The 21,368-nt window shown below is 33.7% G+C and overlaps 1 protein-coding gene across 2 annotated transcripts in view; it reads left to right on the top strand.

The window, feature by feature from the left end:
• Positions 1-21,368, top strand: part of CCDC91 (coiled-coil domain containing 91) — a 183,200-nt gene that overhangs the window by 71,662 nt on the left and 90,170 nt on the right. For both annotated transcript variants that reach the window (XM_087814743.1, XM_016199099.2), the window contains one exon: positions 15,663-15,770. In XM_087814743.1, the coding sequence (XP_087670869.1) occupies positions 15,663-15,770 (108 nt within the window). The remainder of the gene's footprint in view (positions 1-15,662; positions 15,771-21,368) is intronic.

Below are 21,368 nucleotides of genomic sequence, written 5' to 3'. Positions count from 1 at the left end.
TGGGGTACCAGGACTTTTGTTCCCACTGGCAGTAAGTCCCTCCCCTTTGAGTGTCAGTGTAGGCCATGTAGAAAACCTAAACTTCCACCCCACCCTGATGGTAATGAGACCCTTTTCCCTTTCCCCTTGGGCGAGGTATGAAGGGATATTTAATGGAGAGTCAGGACTTTACTGCTCAGTAGTAGTAAGGTTCACCCCACATAGTGTCAGTAGAGGCCATTTGGGTAAAATAAGGTGGCATATTACTTCTCCTAGCCAGAGTGGTATCAGTGAAGCTCTGATAGAATACTTGAACTCCCAACCATGTCCAGCAATAGTGAAGAGATCTTTGTACCCCTTGCCCAGCCCTGCATGTCAGGCCATTTTCCTCTTTCCTTGTTGGAGTAATATATTATAGGAAATCTGCTAAAACACAATTTAAAATGTCCAGGTTTCAATATTACCCTTACGAAGAACCAAGAAAATCTCATCTTGGGTGAAAAAAGAGAATGAGCAGAAGCCAACACTGAGCTGACACCAATGTTAGAATTCTCTGACAAGGATTTTAAAGCATCCATCATAAAAGTGATTTAACAAGCAGTTATGAACACTCTTGAAAGAAATGAAAAAGTAAAAAATCTCAGCAAAGGAATAGAAAGTTTTAGCAAAGTAATAGATTATATAAAGAAGAACCAAATGAAAATTTTAGAACTAAAAAATGTAATAACCAAAATAAATACATACAGTGTGATCCCAAAAGCATCACAGAGAAGCATTGGAAAGAATCAGTGAATTTGAAAATAGAGCAAAAGAGATCATTACATTTGAACAATAGAGAGAAAATAGACTGAAAACAAACAGGGATTTAGGGATCTGTGGGATTATAACAAGAGATCTAAAATTCATGTCATCAGAGTCCTTGAAAGAAAAAATAGGATTTAGTTGAAAAATAGTCAAAAAAATAGTCGCTGAAAATTTCTCAAATTTGTCAGAAGAAATGAAAGTACATACATACTCAAGAGGTTGAGTGAACTCTAAACAAGGTAAACAAACAAACAAAATACCCCACACCAAGACCCATTGTTACGGTTAATTTTATGTGTCAGCTTGACTGGGCCATGGTGCCCAGATATTTGGTCAAACATTACTGTGGATGTTTCTGTTGAAGGTGTGTTTTGGATAAGATTAACATTTAAATCTATGGGCTTTGAATAAAGTGGATTGCCCTTCATGATTGAATGGGCCTTATCTAATTATTAGAAGATCTTACTGAACAAACACTGACCTACCCTATGCAAGAAGGTGTTCTGCTAGCATAGATAGCCTTTATACTTGAACTGCAGTATTGGCTCTTCCTTGGGTCTCCAGTCTATCAGTCTACCCTACAGATGCTGAATATAACAGCCTCCATAATTTTGTGACCCATTTCTTAAAATGTCTGTCGACCTATATATATATATATCTTATTAGTTCTGTTTTTCTAGAGACCCTGACTAATGCATATGTCATAGTCAGACTTTCTGAAAACTAAAGATAAAGAAAAAAAATCTTGAAAGCAGCCAGAAAAAGATGACATTTTACCTACAGGAAGAAAACAATTAGAATGACATTGGATATTTCACCAGAAACCATGGAGGGCAGAAGGAAATGGAACAAGTGCTGAAAGAAAACTTATCAATCCTGATTTCTATATCCAGTAAAAATATACTTCTAGAATGAAGGAAGGAAATCAATATGCTTTCGAAGGAAAACTAAGAAAATTTGTCATGAAAACCTACCCTAAAACAATGGCTAAGGAAATTATCTACATAAAAGGAATGGTAAAGAATTTTGGAACATTAGGAAAAAACAAAGGAAAGAGGAAAAATATGGATAAATGCAGTAGACTTTCTTTTTTAAAGTTATTTAAATTATATTCATCTGTTAAATAAAACATTATAGCATTGTCTGATGGGGTTTTGATGTATGTGAAGGGAAAATTTTTAAAAATTATGTTGTAAACAAAGGAAAATATAGGACTTAAAGGGGAGGAAGTAAGGCTTTCTACACTTAACTTGAACTGGTAAAATGCCAACGTCAGTGATGGTGTGATATTTTTATTATGATTATTCCAAATTTATTTACTACTTCTATATTTCCACCCCATTATAAGGTATAGGGATTTCTTTATTAAACAATTTGATTACAGGACATTAAACTATTGAAACAGTTTGGAGCTAGTTAAGTACATATGTATTTCAAAAACTATAATCAGTCTAAAACATAATACAGAAAACTTTTCTACACTTTTCACTGTGATTTCCAAGAACCTGAAGTAATAATCCAATAATGATTACTACAGAGGGAAGTTTATTAAGTCATATATTTTGATTTAGAGTAGGCTGGTGATACTATTTTATTTTAATATATTATAATTTTTTGAACAGCTTTGTTGAGATATAATTCACATACTATAAAATTCACCTAAAGTTTATAATCCAGCAGTTTTTAGTATATTCACAGAATTGTACAACCATCATCACAGTCTAATTTTAGAGCATTTCATCATCCCTACATGAAACCTTTTACCTAATAGCAGTCACTCTTCACTCCCTTCCAACTACCCTGTCTCCTAGCTTCTGGTAACCACTAATCTACATGATGTCACTATAGATTTGCATTTTCTGGACACTTTATTATAAATAGAATCATTGCTTTGTGGTCTTTGTGACTGGCTTCTTTCACTTAGCATAATGTTTTCAATATTCATATTTTCACATGTTTTAGTACTTCATTTTTTTAAAAGTAGGACTGTTCGTTTGAATGGTATTGTTCCTCTTTTAAATTTTGGAATATGTTTGGGGGTTTTGTTTCAGCAGATTATCATGGCCTCAGATATTAATTTAAACCATAATAATCTAAATACCCATCCAGTTACTTACATCGGCATCAGAGTTTAAAAATACACCCTAAAGTTGTAGTATATTTTGGTTACCATATCTGTGTACCTAACGCCATTCAAATGAAATAGTACTTTTTAAAGCACCCAAATGATGTGATCAGCAGTTTCTGATTTAAAAATAGAAATAAGATTTGTTATGATTAAAACTTTTCACAAAGAATTGAAAATTCTTACTCAACTTGAATTAGTCCTGTATTTAAGGGATTAGGTGACCTCATCAAACTGGAATTTAGTTCTTTTAGTAACTATTCATACAACTTCACATCATCTACTGCAGGAACTAGGTCAAAAAAATCTGCAACCTATTCATATTTAAACAACTTGAAACACCAAAGTATTTTGCACTATTATTATGTATTCATATCTTTTTCTACATGTAATAATGATATATAATAACTTATAAATCTTTATTCTATGAAGTACTTCTATTAGGAGAGATGATTATTTTGAAGTCAGACAGACCTGTATCAAGTATTTGCTGACAGTGTGACCTTGCGCAGTTTCTTATGTATGAATTCTAGTTTCCTTATTTGTAAATTAGCAAATAAACCATACAACCTATTCATAGGAGTGTTGTAAAGATCCATGAGATAATGGATACGTTGCATGATTAATAATAATGCTGTTAATAAATATTAGCTGTAATAGTTATTGTTTTTATACTGAACATACCAATTTTCTAGCATTGTAATTTCAATACTTTGTCATTATCTTACAGCTGATTATTAATTGGTTTACTTACAGCTGATTATTAATTAGTTTACTACAATCATACAATGTGGATTCTTGTTTTAATCTTTGGAAATAACCAGTTAAGTGAAAGAGATTGTCGCCCTGCCCTTCTTAGCCATGGGTTCCCCTTAAAAAATCCAGCATTCTTTTGTTCTTTTAGAAAATAAATAGCTTGCTCCAGATTGATGAAAAGGACATGTGAAATTCTGTCAAAGTACAGAAGAAAACAAAGCTAACACTAACCTAATGCGCTACTTATGCCAACTTTTCCCATAATGTTTACTTAATTTTGTTTATTTTTTCTCTTTTATGCCATGATTTAAAAAATCTTTTATCCTGATAATTAACAACAGTAAAGTAAATGTAGATCTTGGAAGGCTTTCCACAGGAGCACGCCACATCTAAGATTGTTTATTACAAGTAATGTAAGAATTTTCCTTTACTTTAATTGGGCATTTTTTCCTTGAAAATGTCATTGTCTGGTATATATACTGGCTCAGACTTCACTATTCTTTCTGTAATTTTCACTGTCAAAGATTACTACCCATGATGTATTTTTTTAAAGCTTGTAACTAGTTGTATTAGTGTGATGCTTATTTGTTTAAGATGCCCTCAGCAGTTGTCATGGATAAGGGTATCTTAACCCCTTGGTTCTCACTTTGGCAGCATATAAGAAATTACTCCTGTTGTTTTTTAAAGATGCGTATACCAGGGCAGGTATCTTTTCTGAAAATTTAAATCAGTTGATGTAGGAGCGATCTAGCTGGTTGCACTTTCTTTAAAGTTCTAGAAGTCATTCTGTTACTCCTACGGGGTTGTTAATGATTATTGTAATTTCCCTTCATATTTATTTGTCTGTGAATATATTCTATCTATTTCAGCCTGTTGCCATATTTTCCCATTTGTATCATCTAATATCAAACATGTCAAGGTTTTGTGTGTGTGCACGTGTGGATTGATGGATGTATACATGCACGTGCAAGTTTCCCATTGAAATCACTGGGAAATTTTTCCATCTAAGAAAAATGAGAGATACTCTAACAGAACCAAATTCACTGTAGGATGGACTACTCTTTGTTTTTGGAAATTTAAAAAAATCAAAAGTTTTAGCTATAACTAAGAAAGTAGAATTTATCCTGTATTAAGATTTTTTAAATATAACTTATTGCTTTCCTAAATATAGGATAAGTGATCACAGTAAGAAAAATTTTCTTTATAATGGAGGATTGGTATAATAGCACAGAGAGACTATCAAAGAAATTCATACACGGAAAAAAATACAGGCATATTTGCTAAAACAGATGTGATATATTGCATCATATATAATATAGATGTACTATATTGCTCCTTGTTTTTCTTTTCAGAATTATGTCTGTACACATCTATTGGATTAATACAGGGGTGGGCAAAAGTAGGTTAACAATTATGAGTACACAAAACACAGAGTTTATTCTTGTATTATTTTTATTTATTATTGTATTATCTATTTGTATTATAACTGTAGAGCTACTTTTGCCCACCCCAGTATATTGTTTGTAAATGCTTGAGGTAAAGCCATATTAGATGCTGACACATTCTTAAAATTACTTTCTTTTTGTCCTAATAATTTTGGGGAATTTTCCAAAAGAAGTACTAGTTTGACTGTGTTAAAGTTGAAAGCTGGAACTTTTGCTAATGTGCTATATCAGTGAGTGAAAAGTGCTCAAGAAATTAAGTTCAACATCTTTTTATTTTATCTTACTTTGAGCCTAGTTCATTAAAAAATCCAATTTGACACAAATAAGATACGGACATATTTTTTGGTTATCATTTTTGTTTTGCTACTATATACAGACTGTTCAAGGCAGTGACAACAGACTCCTCTCCTTTTCTTCTTTTTTTTTTAATGTGGTGTTTGCTTTAAGGTAGGTCAGTTAGAAAAAGAGCTTTCCCTTTTGAAACTCTTCTTTCATACTGGAGTTACAGTTGCAAGTTATTTTCTGGGTTCTGGCTCAACTTATTTATTTTTAAAATTAAATTGCAGTCTCTTTTTAAATTAAATTTATTGGGGGTGACATTGGTTAATAAGATTATGTAGGTTTCAAGTGTACATTTCTGTGATACATGCTCTGCATATTTACATTGTGCGCCCACCACGAAAAGTCAAATGATCCTCCATTGACATATATTAGGCGCCCTTTACTACCCTTTCCTCTGATAAACACCATACCGTTGTATGTGAGTTTCAGTTTTATACCCTTCATATGAGTGAGAGCATATGGTTCTTAGCTTTTTCTGACTGACTCATTTCTCTCAGCATGATATTCTCAAGGTCCATCCATGTTGTCACAAATGGCAGTATTTTGTTATTTCTTATGACTATTATTCCATTTTGTACATGCACCACATCTCTATCTAATCATCTCTTGAAGAACACTTCCCTTGTCTCCATGTCTTGGCCACTGTGAATAATGCTGCAATGAACATAGGGGTGCATATATCTTTGCGAATAAATGTTTTCAAATTTTTGGGGTAGATGCCCAGAAGAGAGGTTGCTGGGTCATATGGTAACCCTATTATTAATTTTTTGAGCAACCTTTATGCTGTTTTCCGTAGTGGCTGTACCCGTTTACATTCCCAGCAGCAGTGAATGAGGGTTCCTTTTTGTCCACAACCTCTCCAACACTTGTTATTGCTTGTCTTGTTGATAATAGCTGTTCTAACAGGTGTGAGGTGGTATCTCATAGTAGTTTTGATTTGCATTTCCCTAATAGCTAGTGAAATTGAGCATCTTTTCATATATCTGGTGGCCATTTGTATGTCTTCTTGGGAGAAGTCCTCTGCTTCTATTTTAATTGGATTGTTTGTTTGGTTTCGAATTGTATGAGTTCTGTATATATTTTGGATATTAACCCCTACTCAGAGCTGTTGTTTGCAGATATCTTCTCCTGTTTGGTTAGCTACCTTTTTGTTTTGTTGGCGGTTTCTTTTGCTGTGCAAAAGCTTTTTAGTTTGATATAGTCCCATTCATTTGTTTTTGCCTTTACTTCCCTTGCCTTTGGGGTAAAGTTCTAAGACCAAGTTCTGTAAGTTTTTGTTGTATAAACTTAAGAGATTAGACATTTTTCAAATCATAGCAGATAGGAGAAATATTTAAATGTTGAATTTTGACAGTTGATAGATTAGCAAAAATAGTGATCAGAAAACTAGCCTGAAAAAGGCAAAAAAAAATGCAGTTTGGTTTAATATTTATATGTAAACACCAAATAATTTATATCTATTATGATCTAAGGTGTATACCCTCTTCTCAAACTCTAAGAGCTTTCTTTTCTCACCCTTTGTGTGCATGCTTTTGGCCAAATGGAGTATATTTACAAATGTCATCCTTTCATACAGATAATCTACACTTTTCAAGATATCTACTCTAAACTAGACACATAGACATACACACCTATTTCTCTTTTATATTCTTTGTTTCTGAAGCTTGACTGAATTAATGTTCTTTAAATTCTGTGTATTGAAACCTAGATGCCAAAAGCCAATGAGTGCTAGTTATATGAATAGTGTTTATAAATGCTTGTTTGTTTTAATGAGAAAGCAAGGAATGGGCAGGTTTTTGTTTTTTTTTTTAAGTCTTAGAACATTTTATAAAGAGAATATTTAATATAAATATTTTATCATTTTGCATTAAGTTTCAGAATATCAAATCTGTTACCTTAGAGTCTTTAGGCATACAAATTTTCTGCTGCCTCTAGTAAAAAATAATGCAAAGTTTCTACATAAACTTAAGTTGTTCTGAAATTATCTTGATTGAAATTACTGATATATTCATTTCCAATGTTACCCAACCTTGATTTTACTGAGTGTGATGGTCCTCTGTGAATTTTCTGTAAAGGTTAAATATGCTGTAAGTACCTTTGGTAAGGATTCCTTTGAATTTTAGCAGTGTACCATATGTTAAATGCCAGCTTGGAGTATCACATGCCTGCTGTATTCCATTTTTCAAAAGCACCCACTTGCTAATGTTTTATTTGAACTCTTCAGTTGTTTGTACTAGTTTATAAGGGAGAACATATTACATTTAGGAGACCAATTTTTCCCAGGGTGTAGAATTACTTGTATTGTATAAAGTTCTGCTCCAAGGAGGGGGAAACAACTTTGTTTTCTCTTCTTTTGATATTTCCCTTTGATTAGAGATTGCTAACTTTTTGTGCAAAGGGGAAAGTAAAAATTAAGATATGTGAGACTTGTCATATATCTTTTAGTTTGAATTCCAGTATTTTGTTCATCCAAAAGAATGAAATAAATTTATAGTTTTAGTTATTTGATAGAAAAAGGATTCTCATAAATTCCAGCTTTTATCGTATGATCAGATTTTTCCTGGACAAATAAAGATGTTTGCTGTTGCCAATAGAGTTTGGCCTAACAGCATGCTAGATACTAGTGATTGGTTTGGAAATAAAGACTTGGCATGTCTGTTCTTATCCCTCCACCAAACTTAACCTCAGCAGAGGACTGAAAAAGGTTTGGTAGTTGAGAATAATTCTTGTGTGCTCTGAGTTTCCTGGGCTTAGCCAGACTTTTGCATGCAAGGCTATTCTTGTGGTTTTTCTAGCCGAGCCAAAACCAAAAGGCATTGGAAACCTTGCAAGAAAACTTGTTCTAATATAGATTTAAGACTTGCCTTTATATTGTGACTGGATCATCAGCCTGATAGTTAAAGGAATGAAGGGAAAATATTCTGTATTGAGGATATAAATTTCAAATTTCTGCTTCAGCACAGACCTTGAGAAATTTCTTCAATGATTAAAAAATGTTAAGTGATTAGAGTTTATTTAGTTAGTAGTTTCTTAAGACATGTAAGACCTGCCTTTTCCCCATTAGTTATTTTTCGCTTACCTTGTGAAGTGCTCTTCAAGTGTTATGGGTTCCAATGAATATCATGTCAGGTTAATATTTGTGACTGATGTTGATCAAACTTGGAAATTTAATCAATAGCAGCCCTTTCCCATCTAGGTATTAATTATAGATTTATTCTTATTATCATAAAAATTCAGGCTCTTCTATCATAAGTATATTTTATGCATAATAATACTGTCTTTCCATGTTGACCGCAGTGAAGCTTGATGTGTTCTGATGGGATTGAAAGTTTTTTCAAATCTTCCTTTTATCTAAGCTTATTCAACAGGTTTTTTACCTCTAGTAATAATGCTGGAGGAGTGATTATATAGTAGCATCTGTGAAGAATATCATTTCTGTAACTATTCCAGTTAATGTAATAGATCAGTTATGTGGATCTTAATCTTTCATTATTCTAATGAACTGAATTGTCATCAGGGTCTTTCTGGATTCAGGCATTTTCAGTTTTAGATATTGCCTGAAAAGTGTTTCATAATTAGGCTTTAGGAATAAGTTGAAGTGTGTGTTACAGATTTATTTTTATTCATGTTTTATTGGCCACTAATTTTCCAGTTAGTGAAGGGATACGTACCATAGTTCTTAAGGCAGAAAAGATAAGCTGATGAAAGTTATTCTTACATTCATTTAATTTTCTAAGTCCAAATTGAAGATATGTATGCAAAAACCACTGTTAAATTTTTAAAATTTTCCCTGTTTGAAAGGATATGAGAGGAATGGTTAACTTTATTGTTTTCTCTTAACTATAAAACACAGACTCTGAGGAAGGAAAGCAGAGACATAAGAATCAGTGACATTTGGGAGAATAACATTTTAAGGTGTAACATTTCTAATTAGTATACAACCCAGTGTCAAAATAGAAGGCTGGTTTTGATTTTATCCTTAAGTTCTAATTAATCAGCTCTGGGGAAATTTGACATATGAGAATATACATCTTATACCAAGGATAAATTATTAAAAGATAGAATGATTTTCCCTAATATATTCAAAAGACATGCAAGTATGAATTGTAAAAATTAAATTTTGCTCTTATTGTGGTCTGGGTATTAGTCCCCTTTACTCCCCAGGCTTTATCTTTTCCAGAGGTGAGATAATTTATTTAAAATTGTCATGTCTCCAATTTGCAGTGAATTGATTATCAGATTGCTTTATAGCAATGAGAAAGGAATTCCATGTGAGGAATAATCCATATAGATCCTGATTTTGTCCATGTAGTCAAAAGCACAAAGTTCAAAGGATATCCTTTTTTGGTGTTTAGCAGGATATTCACGTAACCAAATTTTTGGGGGTAATTAATCCACTCTGACAACCTAATGTTGGTGCTCATGTTCAGCCAGAAGCACCACTTTGTGCCATCTTAAAAGACTCAGATACTTCCATAGCAATTAATGTGTTAACAATTCCTCTGAGCCACTTAGATGACCTTGTCCCTTCTCCTTGGGCTTCTCCCTAACCCCACACAAACAGGAGCTGGCACTGGAGGGAGCCTCTGTCACCTGCTCCAGTCCTGGGATGGCACTTCTAATTGCTGCCCAGTCAAAAAGATTTTAAGTATTTTACATATTACCCTGAATACTATAACATCTGTAATATATGGTTAACTTTTATCTGGAAAAGAACCCAGTGGAAGTGTCTTACATTATCATCTAAGTTCATAATTTTATTTTCTTTATGATTAAAAAAAAGGAAAATTTAATCTTTGTCAATGTGTCTTCTATAAAATTGATTTAATTGAAACCTAATTTTTCTCAATGTTAATTGCTTTTTAGTATGAAAATAAAAGTTCTTTCTAATCTTTGAGATCTTTATTTGATGAATGAATTTCGATTAATTTGGAGGAAAATTCTTCACTTTAATGGTCTTAAATCTAGTAATTAAAAGATAATATTGATCCTAACTTAAATCCACAGAGCATGAGTTTCATTTGTCATGAAAAAGTAGGGAATTTAGCTCTCAAAAAACAGCAAATGGTTAGAACAATACCACCTTTTCATATCATCAATATAAAAAATTAAATTAACTGTTATGATTTCAAAAAAGTCCTTTATTCCTTCATCATTGGCAATGAAGAAACTCTTTTATTCTTCCCATTGATTAGATAAGGAATGTAAGACAGAGAAACTATGCCTTGATCAAACACATATAAGCAGAGGAGGAGTTTTAAGTAAGAGCCAGTTCCCTCAAAGCTTGATGCAGGGCTCTATTCAACAAATTGTACTGCCTTCTTGGAATGTTAATGCATGTGTTTGTAGGCCAAATATTTCTGACATCCTGATGGGCTTCTTTTTTCCATGGTCTCTGATCTTTCAGAAAATGAGGTGCAAGGGTCTTTAGTGTTTAAAAACCAGGTTGTTTAAACACTGAAGTGTTCAAATCTTTCATTTAACCCTATGAAAGATTCTGAAAAGATTGTTTTAGAATTCTCTCTCTCTCTGTCTCTCTCTGTCTCTCAATGAAACTGCAGCTCTTACTCAAGTCACAAGGAACAATATTGTGGCATCTGAGGGAGAGGCATATCCATATGGCAGCTATTCAGAAGTTTAAAGTATCTGGAAGGCAGACATGCAGAGCCTCTGCGCTGTACTTAATTTTAGAAACTTCTTAATTTTAATGTGTTGTCCATGGCACAAAAGAAATTTTCACTGGGAGACTTTTGTGGTGTTTGAGGTAGCAACTCTTATGTTACTAGAATCCCTTAACAACAAGGCCAACAGGAATGATTCCCTCAGTTCTGAGGATTTTCTTTGGCTTTCAGAGACTCTAAAACACTTTATAGCATGGCTAGACTGTATTGAATTTCCATGTTTAGATCTACACCCATAATTTAACATTTTTCTTTTTGAATTGTATGGTACCTTCTGCACTGTAATTCAAATACGTAGAAAAATCTGAGAATCACTGCAATTTCAAATGCTTGAGATCTGTAACGGTAGATTTTCAGCAGCCTCAACATGACCTTGTTACTTCTCCTTTTTTAAATTAAGGAAAAAGGAAAGGAGAAATCTTTTTTGAAATCATTTTTCCATAATTTTCAGTTACAATTCCTTTGTTGCTTTCTAAAAAGAAATATGGCCAAATCCATTACTATCACTACTCAAGATATCTGGAATTTGCTCTTGAGAAACATGCACCTTCATTCTCCCCAAAGGTTGAATTTACAGGGTCTGAATATTGCCTAACTTTTGCCAGCCTGGGTAGCAGGAGACTAGGGACCTGAACTTGACTATGGAGACACTTTTGAGTAAATGAAAGCCTTAAGTCCAGATTGAAGTCTTTTCCCTAGAGCAATGATTTTCAACCTTTTTCATCTTGTGGCACATATAAACTAATTACTAAAATTCTGGAGCACACCAAAAATATATTTTTTGCCGATCTGACAAAAGAACTTAGGTATAATGATTTATTCACACTGGATGGCTTTTATTGTATTAGCTGCTGTCATTTTTTTAATTTACCAATCTAAGGGAAAAGAGGTCAGAGCCCCTGACTAGTACTCAGGTATTGCATGGTAGTTGTTTTTTGTTTTTTGGGCTTTTTAAATTTTTTTTATTGTTGACACTATTATAGATTTCCCCCCTTTGCTCTCCTCCACCCAGCCCCCCACCTTCACGACATTGTTGTCTGTGTCCATGGGCTATTAATATATGCATGCATGTTCTTGGCTAATCTCTTCTAGCAGCCCTCCTTTCTGATAGCTGTCTGTCTCCTGTATTCATGCCTCTGGTTATATTTTGTTCATCAGTTTATTTTATTCATCAGAGTCTACATATAAGTGAGATCATACGGTATTTGTCTTTTTTTGACTGGCTTATCTTGCTTAGCATAATAATCTTCAGGTCTATCCATGCTGTTGCAAAGGGCAAGAATTCCTTCTTTTTTATAGCCATGTAGCCAGAATGGCTACCATCAATAAAACACAACAAATGCGGGTGAGGATGTGGAGAAGAGAGAACCTTAGTGCACTGCTGGTGGGAATGCAGACTGGTGCAGCCACTTTGGAAAACAGTGTGGAGTTTCCTCAAAAAATTAAATATGGAGCTGCCTTTTGACCCAGTGATCCCACCTCTGGAAATATATCCTAAGAAATCCGAAACACCAATCAGAAAGAATATATGCACCTCTATGTTCATAGCAGCATTATTTACAGTAGTCAAGATCTGGAAGCAGCCCAGATGCCCATCAGTAGATGGGTGAATAAAAACTGTGGTATTACATGTTTTAACAATTCTGAGGCACACTGGTTAAAAACTGCTCCCAGGTCCTTTTACACTATACTTTTACTTATTTTTTATTTACTTTTTATTGAATTTATTGGCGTCTCATTGATTAATAAATTACACAGTTTTCAGGTGTACAGTTCTGTAATTCATCATCTATATATTGCATTGTGTGCTCACCACCCAAAGTTCAGTCTTCTTCAGTCACCATACATTTGACCCCTTTGCCCTCTTCATCTTCCCCCTACTCCCCTTCCACTCTGATAATCACCAGCCTGTCATCTGTGTCTGTGAGTTTGTTTTATTTGTTCATGTTGCTTTCTGCTTTGTATCCCACATACGAGTAAAACAATATGGTTCTTGCCCTTTTCCATCTCACTTATTTTGCTTAGCATGATGCTCTCAAGCTCAAGAACAAAACTGTATTTGTTGGGATAACAGAGTATAGTTTGGGTTGCAGTAGTCTGCTGTGGCTCTACTTCTCTACTCACTTAAATTCCAGCATATATTATATTGGTTTTGGGTGGTGTTTGACCTAATATCTGTGTTCTATGAGTCTAATAATTGTAGAATATATTACATACTTTCCCTTCCAAGGATTTTGTAGTCCTTCCCACACTCTATTTTATTTACTCAAAATTTATCCTGTAGAGTAGAAAGAATGGACATTTCTAGTCTAAAATAATAACAAAAAGTTGAAATCCTTGGTAGGGATTAAATGTACTCAGCAACAAATTTGGTAACTGAAGTTGGCAGTTATAATTTGAAGCTTGGTGAACTTTTCAGTGAATATTGGTACCACTCATACTGTGACTTAAAAAAAATATTAATCTTAATACAAGGGTCATTAGTTACCAAATAGCTATTGTATGTGTCTACTACTTGAAAGGAACTGTATAAGAAATTATGCGTGATAAAGATGAGTAATATATAGTTCCTGTACTAAAGGAACCCACAATCTTGTTCACACCTTTAAAATTATTGTTAAAGAAGTGTGGTAAGTAGTTTTCCTCAAGTTCAGTAAATTAAATTCCTTGAGATGAAACAGAAAGTCTCTGATAGAACTGTGGCTAAAACCTAAATATGTTGAAAATTAATAAAACATTCCCTGCCTTTGGTAGCATTTTGTTTTCATTATACCATGTTTGTATACATCTTTATTTTTCTGCTTCTACACATCGTGAGTCTTAATTCTTTATATGTGTTGAAATAGTTTAAAAAGGTCATATAAAGGAAATAATTCTTTGATATATCTTTTTGTATTTTTGTATAAGCCCATGGGAAGGCTTCCTTGTGTCTTTGATATCTATAGAGGCAATTACAGAGAAAGAATAAATTGCAGGGAAATATTAAGATTAATGTTCACTTTTACATTTACAATATATGAGAAATTTAAAGGTGATTTTTATGGTGTATTACATTGGAAAATAAATATCCAATTATATAATGATAGATCAAGCCATAAAAGCAGGTAGCTAGTACCAATTGTGTATTTGTAAGAATGTCCATAATGGTTAATATTCTAGTTGTGAGGATAGTTTTTGGAAATTACCTCCTTTGTTTGTAGTAATTCCACTGTTGAGTTTATTTTGGTTAAAACTCAGTCAGAGTCCTGTTTTCCTTTACTAAGTTTACTAGTAATTCTGCAGCTTTAGAGTGATGATTGTTGAATTATGGGAATGGTAGCATCAGCAGACCATCTAACATTTGCAAGAGAAAGTTAATTATCTGAAAATCTGAGGCTTATCCAGAGGTTTAAAAAATATTTTATCTTAGTGTTATCTAAATACATGTAGACTTATTTAGCTTCTTAATGCATGTTGCTTCCAACCAAGTAAATCTATTTTCATAACAGAGATTATTTAAGAGATTTGGCTTATTTTTTCATATTTTGGAGAATGTGCCAAACGTCTGTTTTCTATAAGACATGTGTCTGTTTCAACTTACTATTTTGATTGAGTAGTTTATTATCCAGATAGACCTTCAAAAATAGAATATTTGCTTAAGAGTTCTTATATATATGGTTGAGTGCATATTTTAGAATAATTTGGGGTTTATAAATAGTATGTAAGATAATATTGGGGACATGTTAAGTATAACATATAATGCTTAAAAAAGAAGAGAAAAAAGATAATATTCTAAGCATCTCGTAAGGAAGTGAGTGGGTGGAACATCTTCAAATGCTGATTTGGCTTCCCTTAGAACAGTGTTAATGTCTTTGTATTTAACTGACTGAGTGAGGTTCCAACATTTACACTACCCACTTGGTTTTGTCCAGTCTCCCAAGTTTTATTACTTTTTACGAGTACTGCCTTGAGATTCTTACTGACTTCCCCACTTTGACTTACACCTTTTCACAGGGATGTGAAGTTCCTGGGGGGCAGTTCTTTTATGTTTGAAATTGCTCAGAGTTTCCATCTGCTTTTACTTGACTTGTGGTCTTGAAGATCACGCTTGGCCCATGGGTATTACAGTGCGCTGAGAGGATGTAGATTTTGTCAGCCAGTGAAATATGTCTGGGTTTTTTCCCTTCTTTTTTTTTTCAGCAGCTTTCATACGCTTCTCATCCTGTGTGGTCTTCACTAAACTGAATTTATATTTAACAGAACTGCTCACTCTCTTTATCATCTTCTATGACTTGGCCTTTTTAAAGGAGAGGTGTGTGGAAGGAACATCTGGCCAAAAAAGCTGTAGTCTTGGTAACGGGAAAACTTAAACCAGAAAGCTTAAAGTAGTGTTATGTATGAATGTGCTTCAATATTCGCAAACGTGTGTTTTCTAATGCAGAAGAGGATCATATTTCAGATATGTACAACTGTCAAAAAAATTCTCATGCCAACCGTAGATTCTGAGTTTTGTCTGTGATCCAAATGGCTTTTTGTTTGTTTGTCTTTTAGGCACTACTACAGTCTTCAGTTAAGCAACAAGTAGAAGCTATTGAAAAACAGTACATTTCTGCAATTGAGAAACAAGCACATAAGTGTGAGGAGTTGTTAAATACTCAGGTAATAAAACTGCACATCCATTACATATTTATACTTTTCTTCTGACTCTCCTCCCCTGAGAGCTTTATAACTATTTATTCAGTTTCGTACCATTTACTTTCCATGGTATATTTTGGAGAAAAAAAATATACTTATGTAAACTCAGTGTTAAAGTTTGGGAATTTTATGATAGACTAAAAATAGAGCTAAAGGGCTAAAATATATGGGACTTCCTCATATTAATAATAATTCTTATGTTAATGTCTGGGTTATAATATTATTTATCAAATAAGAGAAGCAAATAGCTGACTATAAATGTGTTATTGCATGTGTAGTGATTTTTAGTGGTATAAGATTTATAAAAAATTTTTGAATTTTTAAAAGTATTTATGCTTGAGTTACTTTTCATTGCATAAAGGCATTGGTTTCTATTTGAATTTTTCCATAAGTTTTTTTTTCCTCTTGATTTAATGTCCTAGAAGGCATTAAAGACTCAATTGGCCTATTTACATTAAACAGTTGACCATTTATGGATGTGTCATAAATAACAATGCAAGGAATTCTCAGCAACATTTGTTAATAACAAAACTTGGTAGGTGAAAATGAAATCAACTTTACTTAAAGGATCTATTTTATATCATGGGAAGAAACTATACTAAGAATTAGGAAAACAGAATTAGGTATAGAATTTAAATGGAGATTTATAAGTATGCAACTACATCCCCAAGATAAAGATCACTTCTATTAAATATTTTTCAATGGCATTTTAATAAATGGCTTGGGAGAGGAAATACACAGGGAATTTTACAAATTTGATCTTAGCAATTATACTCTTTTGGGTGCTGAAATACTAGGTTGTCTCAGGTATGAAGCTATATGACTTCATAATATAACAAAAATCACAGAGAAAAACTAAGGTCATAGAACCGTGCAAACAGCATACGGTGTGTATTAGCCAGGACAGGCAGATTATACCCTCAAGTCTCTGGCTTCAGATAACAAGATTTATACTTTACTCATGCTACACATACACTGAGGATTATCTTGGGACTACGTCTCATGTTGTCCTAACCCTAGGAAATAGCTTGATCGTGTCATTCCTACGTAAAACATTACCCGTTATTGTTGCAGAGTGAAAACAAGCCCAGTCAGATTTACTACCAGTAATTCAATATTCTGGACTGGGAATGACACTTTTATTCCCAATTTATATTCACAATGTCCCCTCCCTTCCCCCAATCATAATGGGGCCAGGTAGTGTGATCCTACCATGAACCTGGAAGGGAGAGAGCAGGAAATAGATGATAAACAGCACAAATATACCACAGTCTGCTCTTTTGGTCACCAAATACTCAGTCTCCATCTCACAGGCAAATTTGGTTATCCTGTCCCTGTGGGTGAAAATCTGGAAGTTCTATCCAGCTAATGCCTCAAGCTCAAAAGTCGAGGATTTCTGGGTGATAGGTGGGTTATGATGTGCTGCAGTTTCCATATTATCTGGCCCAGATATGTAGTTCTTTTTGACCTGCAGAACTAGAAGCCAAAACATATGTTGTTTACCTACAACCAATCTAGTGTACAGTGATGAGACAAAGGTAGGGTATTTGCTCTAATCACTGTCAGTAGCAAATACTAAGAATCAGAGATGCACAGCTATCATTAGTATGTAGCAATTCTGAAATTTCAGTGGACACATTAAATAAGAATCTCTGCCTTGGGGATAGGATTGCTCTTTGATGTGCCATGATTTTCTTTTCGGGGTTTAAGGGCAGGGTCTTTTGTCCATTGTATTTTATGCTCCTGTAGGTTTTAAATTTTTTAGTATCTTTGTTGGTTATATCTAATGTAGTTTTGGAGATTATACTGGTTTTCAACCTGCTTTTTGCTTATAGAAAATTGGGAGACATGAGTCATTTTATACAGCTAATAGTCCCAGTTCAGGGCATTGGTTCTTATAGCTTCTTATCTGTTTGATTACAGTCAGCTTCATTTAGCGAAAGCAAAACAAACCCACAGTTATTTCAGAGATCTACTTCCTCGATTTAATGTGTTTATATACTTTCCACCCCTATGTTTGTCTTTCTGTGTCTCTCTCATTTTCTGATTAAAAATAACTTTATTTATCAAATCTGGTGTGAAGAAATCCCAGTGATCTCTTTTCCCTAAACCACGTGATACAAATGAAAGTACATATGCTACAGTCACAGCCTTATTGGGTCTTTGCTTAGCAACACCCTTATCAATTGAATTTTTAACAGTGAGTATGACTAACATACACTTGATTTTAATACTTGCTGCAAGTCTGAATTTAGTCGTCTTTGTTCCTCAAAGCCTTCCAGTTTTTTCTTTTAGAAATTGAGGTTGTGAAGATGGTCATCTCTGCAAGTTCCCAATTTTATGAACTATTTCTATTACCTGTAATTCATTGCTTGTGAATTATCTTTTTCTTGTGAATTTCGTGTTGTCTTTTTTTATAATGCCTTATTAAACATAGCCAACAGCAGAGCTAATCAATGAATTGAGCAAAGTTGTAGGTTAAAAGATTAACACACAAAAATCAGTAGTGTTCCCATACACCTGCGATGAACCAGTCAAAAAGGAAATGAAGAAAGCAATTTAGATTACAGTAGCATCTTAAAGAATAAAATACCTAGAAATAAATTCCACTAAGGAGGTAAAAGACTGTACACTGAAAACTACAAAACACTGCTGAAAGAAATTAAATATAACCTAATAAGTAGAAAGACATCCTGTATCCATCAATTGGAAATATTTCGTGAAGAGCATTTAAGACTTCCGCAGGACACTTAGAAGATCATAGGCAGTTTGGTATGATGAAATGCTATTTAAAAAACCAAACACTAAAGGGATTTCATTAGTAGGTAAAACCATGTAAAATGTAGAAATGGTGATCCCACACTTTTTTCCAAATCATATTTCTTGAGATGTCATTTGAATTTTGAATAATAGCTGAATTGTTCCTTAGGAATAACTTAGTTCTGTGTGTGTGTGTGTGTGTGTGTGTGTCTTTCTTTTTCTCTCTTATTTTTAGTTCTCAAATTTGTACCAGTGGTTCTGTACTAAGGTTACTATTGTAGGAAACTCAGGTTATGGCCAATTTTTTCCCCAGTATACACCATGCTGCAATGACTAATTTAGCCCATGTATTACCTCCACCCCCCCAAAAAAAATAAAAGATTTGCTTTTCAGTTCTAAAGCATTAATACATTAAACAAAGGAAAATTAGCTTTTCATTGTTTCTTCAGCAAAGATTTCTAGAAGTGAAATTAATTACATGGAAATAACCTTTGTTATTGTTAACAGTTTAAGGCTTTGTAATACATGTTTAAAAAATTCCACATGTATCAATTTATAGATAACAAGCAATACAAGAAGATACTCATTCACTAGGCTCTCACCAGCAAACTTTTAAACTTGTAACTTGATGAGTAAAACCTGTTAGGTTTTTATGATGGTTCATTTTATGTCTCAGCTTTGCTAAGCTTTTGGTGATTAATTGTTTGGTCAAACACTGGTCTAGATATTATTGTGAAGGGTTTTTGTAGCTTTTATGAGCATTCATTATAAGTTGACTTTAAGTAAAGTATAATACCCTAAATAATGTGGGTGGGCCTCATCCAATCAAAGGCCTTAAAAGCAAATACTGTGGTTTCCAGAAAAAGAAGAAATTCTTCCTCAGTATTATGATATAGAAATCTTGTCTGAGTTTCCAGCCTGCCCTAAGGAATTCCTACTTGATAGCCTCTACAATACCGTGAGCTACTTCCTTCAAATAAATAAATCTCAATTTTTCTCTCTCCCACCTTCCTCTTTCTCCCTCTCCCTCTCTCTCCCTCTCCACATATCCCATTGGTTCTCTTTCTGTGGAAAAGCCTGTTTAATGCAGTTTGTGACTTTGTATTTACTTGCTTATCTTTGAGATTACCATGACTTTTGAAGGATGCTTAAGAACTGTTATGCTTTTCTATACATACTCTGTGCTATTTATCTACAGAGTTTTGATTAGCTTTTCATACAGTCACTGAAAGTGTTAGAAAGCTGTGTTTGCATCTGTGACTGATCACTTCCATTGCTTTAGGATATGCCAAATGCTCACTTTAAATCATATGATGTATTTATTAATTTGTATGTGTAGGTATTGAGGAATTCTGGCTATCTTTACTCTGTATATCCAAAAGTACGTACTATAATTACGTCAAAGAGTCAGAGTTTTCTCACAGATTCAAATAGAATTCATCCAGTTATGTTAATTAATCAATGCTTTGGTAATTATTTTTTTATACTATTATAGGGATAATAGGTAAAAGGGTAAAGTAATTTTAAAATCCAAATTTTACAATAATTAGTGAAAGATATTACTTGCTCTATTTTCTTTTAACTTAATTTCATATATAATGGTTAGAAAACAATATCAACACTAATTTTATTACTTGTATAAGAATTTTAGTGTTATTATTCTAATCCATTCTTAACATACCATCAGGATCACTTGAGTCTCATTCTCATAAAATAGTAGAAAAAGTGTGCCTTGAGACCATTTATCTGAAGGAAAAACACCTTTTATTACCTGCTAATTGCTATCCCAAAGGTGTATAGTGATACGTTGGCAGATTGTGGTTAGCCGTAAAATTATTTTTCTCTCTTACCACATACTTCACTTTATTCTCCATATATAGTAAATTTAAGAGAGTGAATAAAGAAGTGACATTCTACATCAAAATCCACTACACAGAAAATAATGAGGTTCCTTGCTATTTCTCTTGAATATATTCTTTGAGAGAATAGACAGATTATTATCCTCATTTAAAATAATATGCGTGATATTTACATTAAGAAGAAAGCCATAGCTACCATCAACAAATCAACGAACTACAAGTGCTGGCGAGGGTGTGGAGAAAGGGGAGCCCTAGTACACTGCTGGTGGGAATGCAGACTGGTGTAGCCACTATGGAAAACAGTATGGAGTTTCCTCAAAAAATTAAAAATGGAGCTGCCTTTTGACCCAGTGATCCCACTTCTAGGAATATATCCTAAGAAATCCGAAACACCAGTCAGAGAGAACTTATGCACTCCGATGTTCATAGCAGCACAATTTACAATAGCTAAGATCTGGAAACAGCCCAAGTGCCCATCAGTAGGTGAGTGGATAAAAAAGTACACCATGGAATACTATGCAGCTGTAAAGAAGAAGGATCTTTTATCCTTTGGCATAGCATGGATGGAACTGGAGAGTATTATGCTAAGTGAAATAAGCCAGTCAGAGAAAGACAAGTACCACATGATCGCACTTATATGTGGAATATAATAAACAAAGTAAGCTGATGAACAAAATGGATCCAGAGACACAGAAGCATGGAACAGACTGAGGGATCTCAGAGGGAAGGCAGGGGTGGGGGAGTGGGTGGGGAGAGATTAATCAAAGAATTTATATGTTTATAAGCATAACTCATGGACACAGACACTGGTCTGGGGAAGGCCTGGGGGTGGGGTGGATGTGTGGTGGAGGGGATCAATGGGGGAAAAAGGGGACATCTGTAATATTTTCAACAATAAAGATAAACTTAAAAATATATATATATATATTTACAATGAATTTAA

This window comes from Miniopterus natalensis, chromosome 2, assembly GCF_054644295.1.
Source record: "Miniopterus natalensis isolate mMinNat1 chromosome 2, mMinNat1.hap1, whole genome shotgun sequence".
Classification (NCBI taxonomy): domain Eukaryota; kingdom Metazoa; phylum Chordata; class Mammalia; order Chiroptera; family Miniopteridae; genus Miniopterus; species Miniopterus natalensis.
The sequence above is the reverse complement of the archived record's forward strand: the minus strand, read 5'-3'. Positions and strand labels throughout refer to the sequence as shown.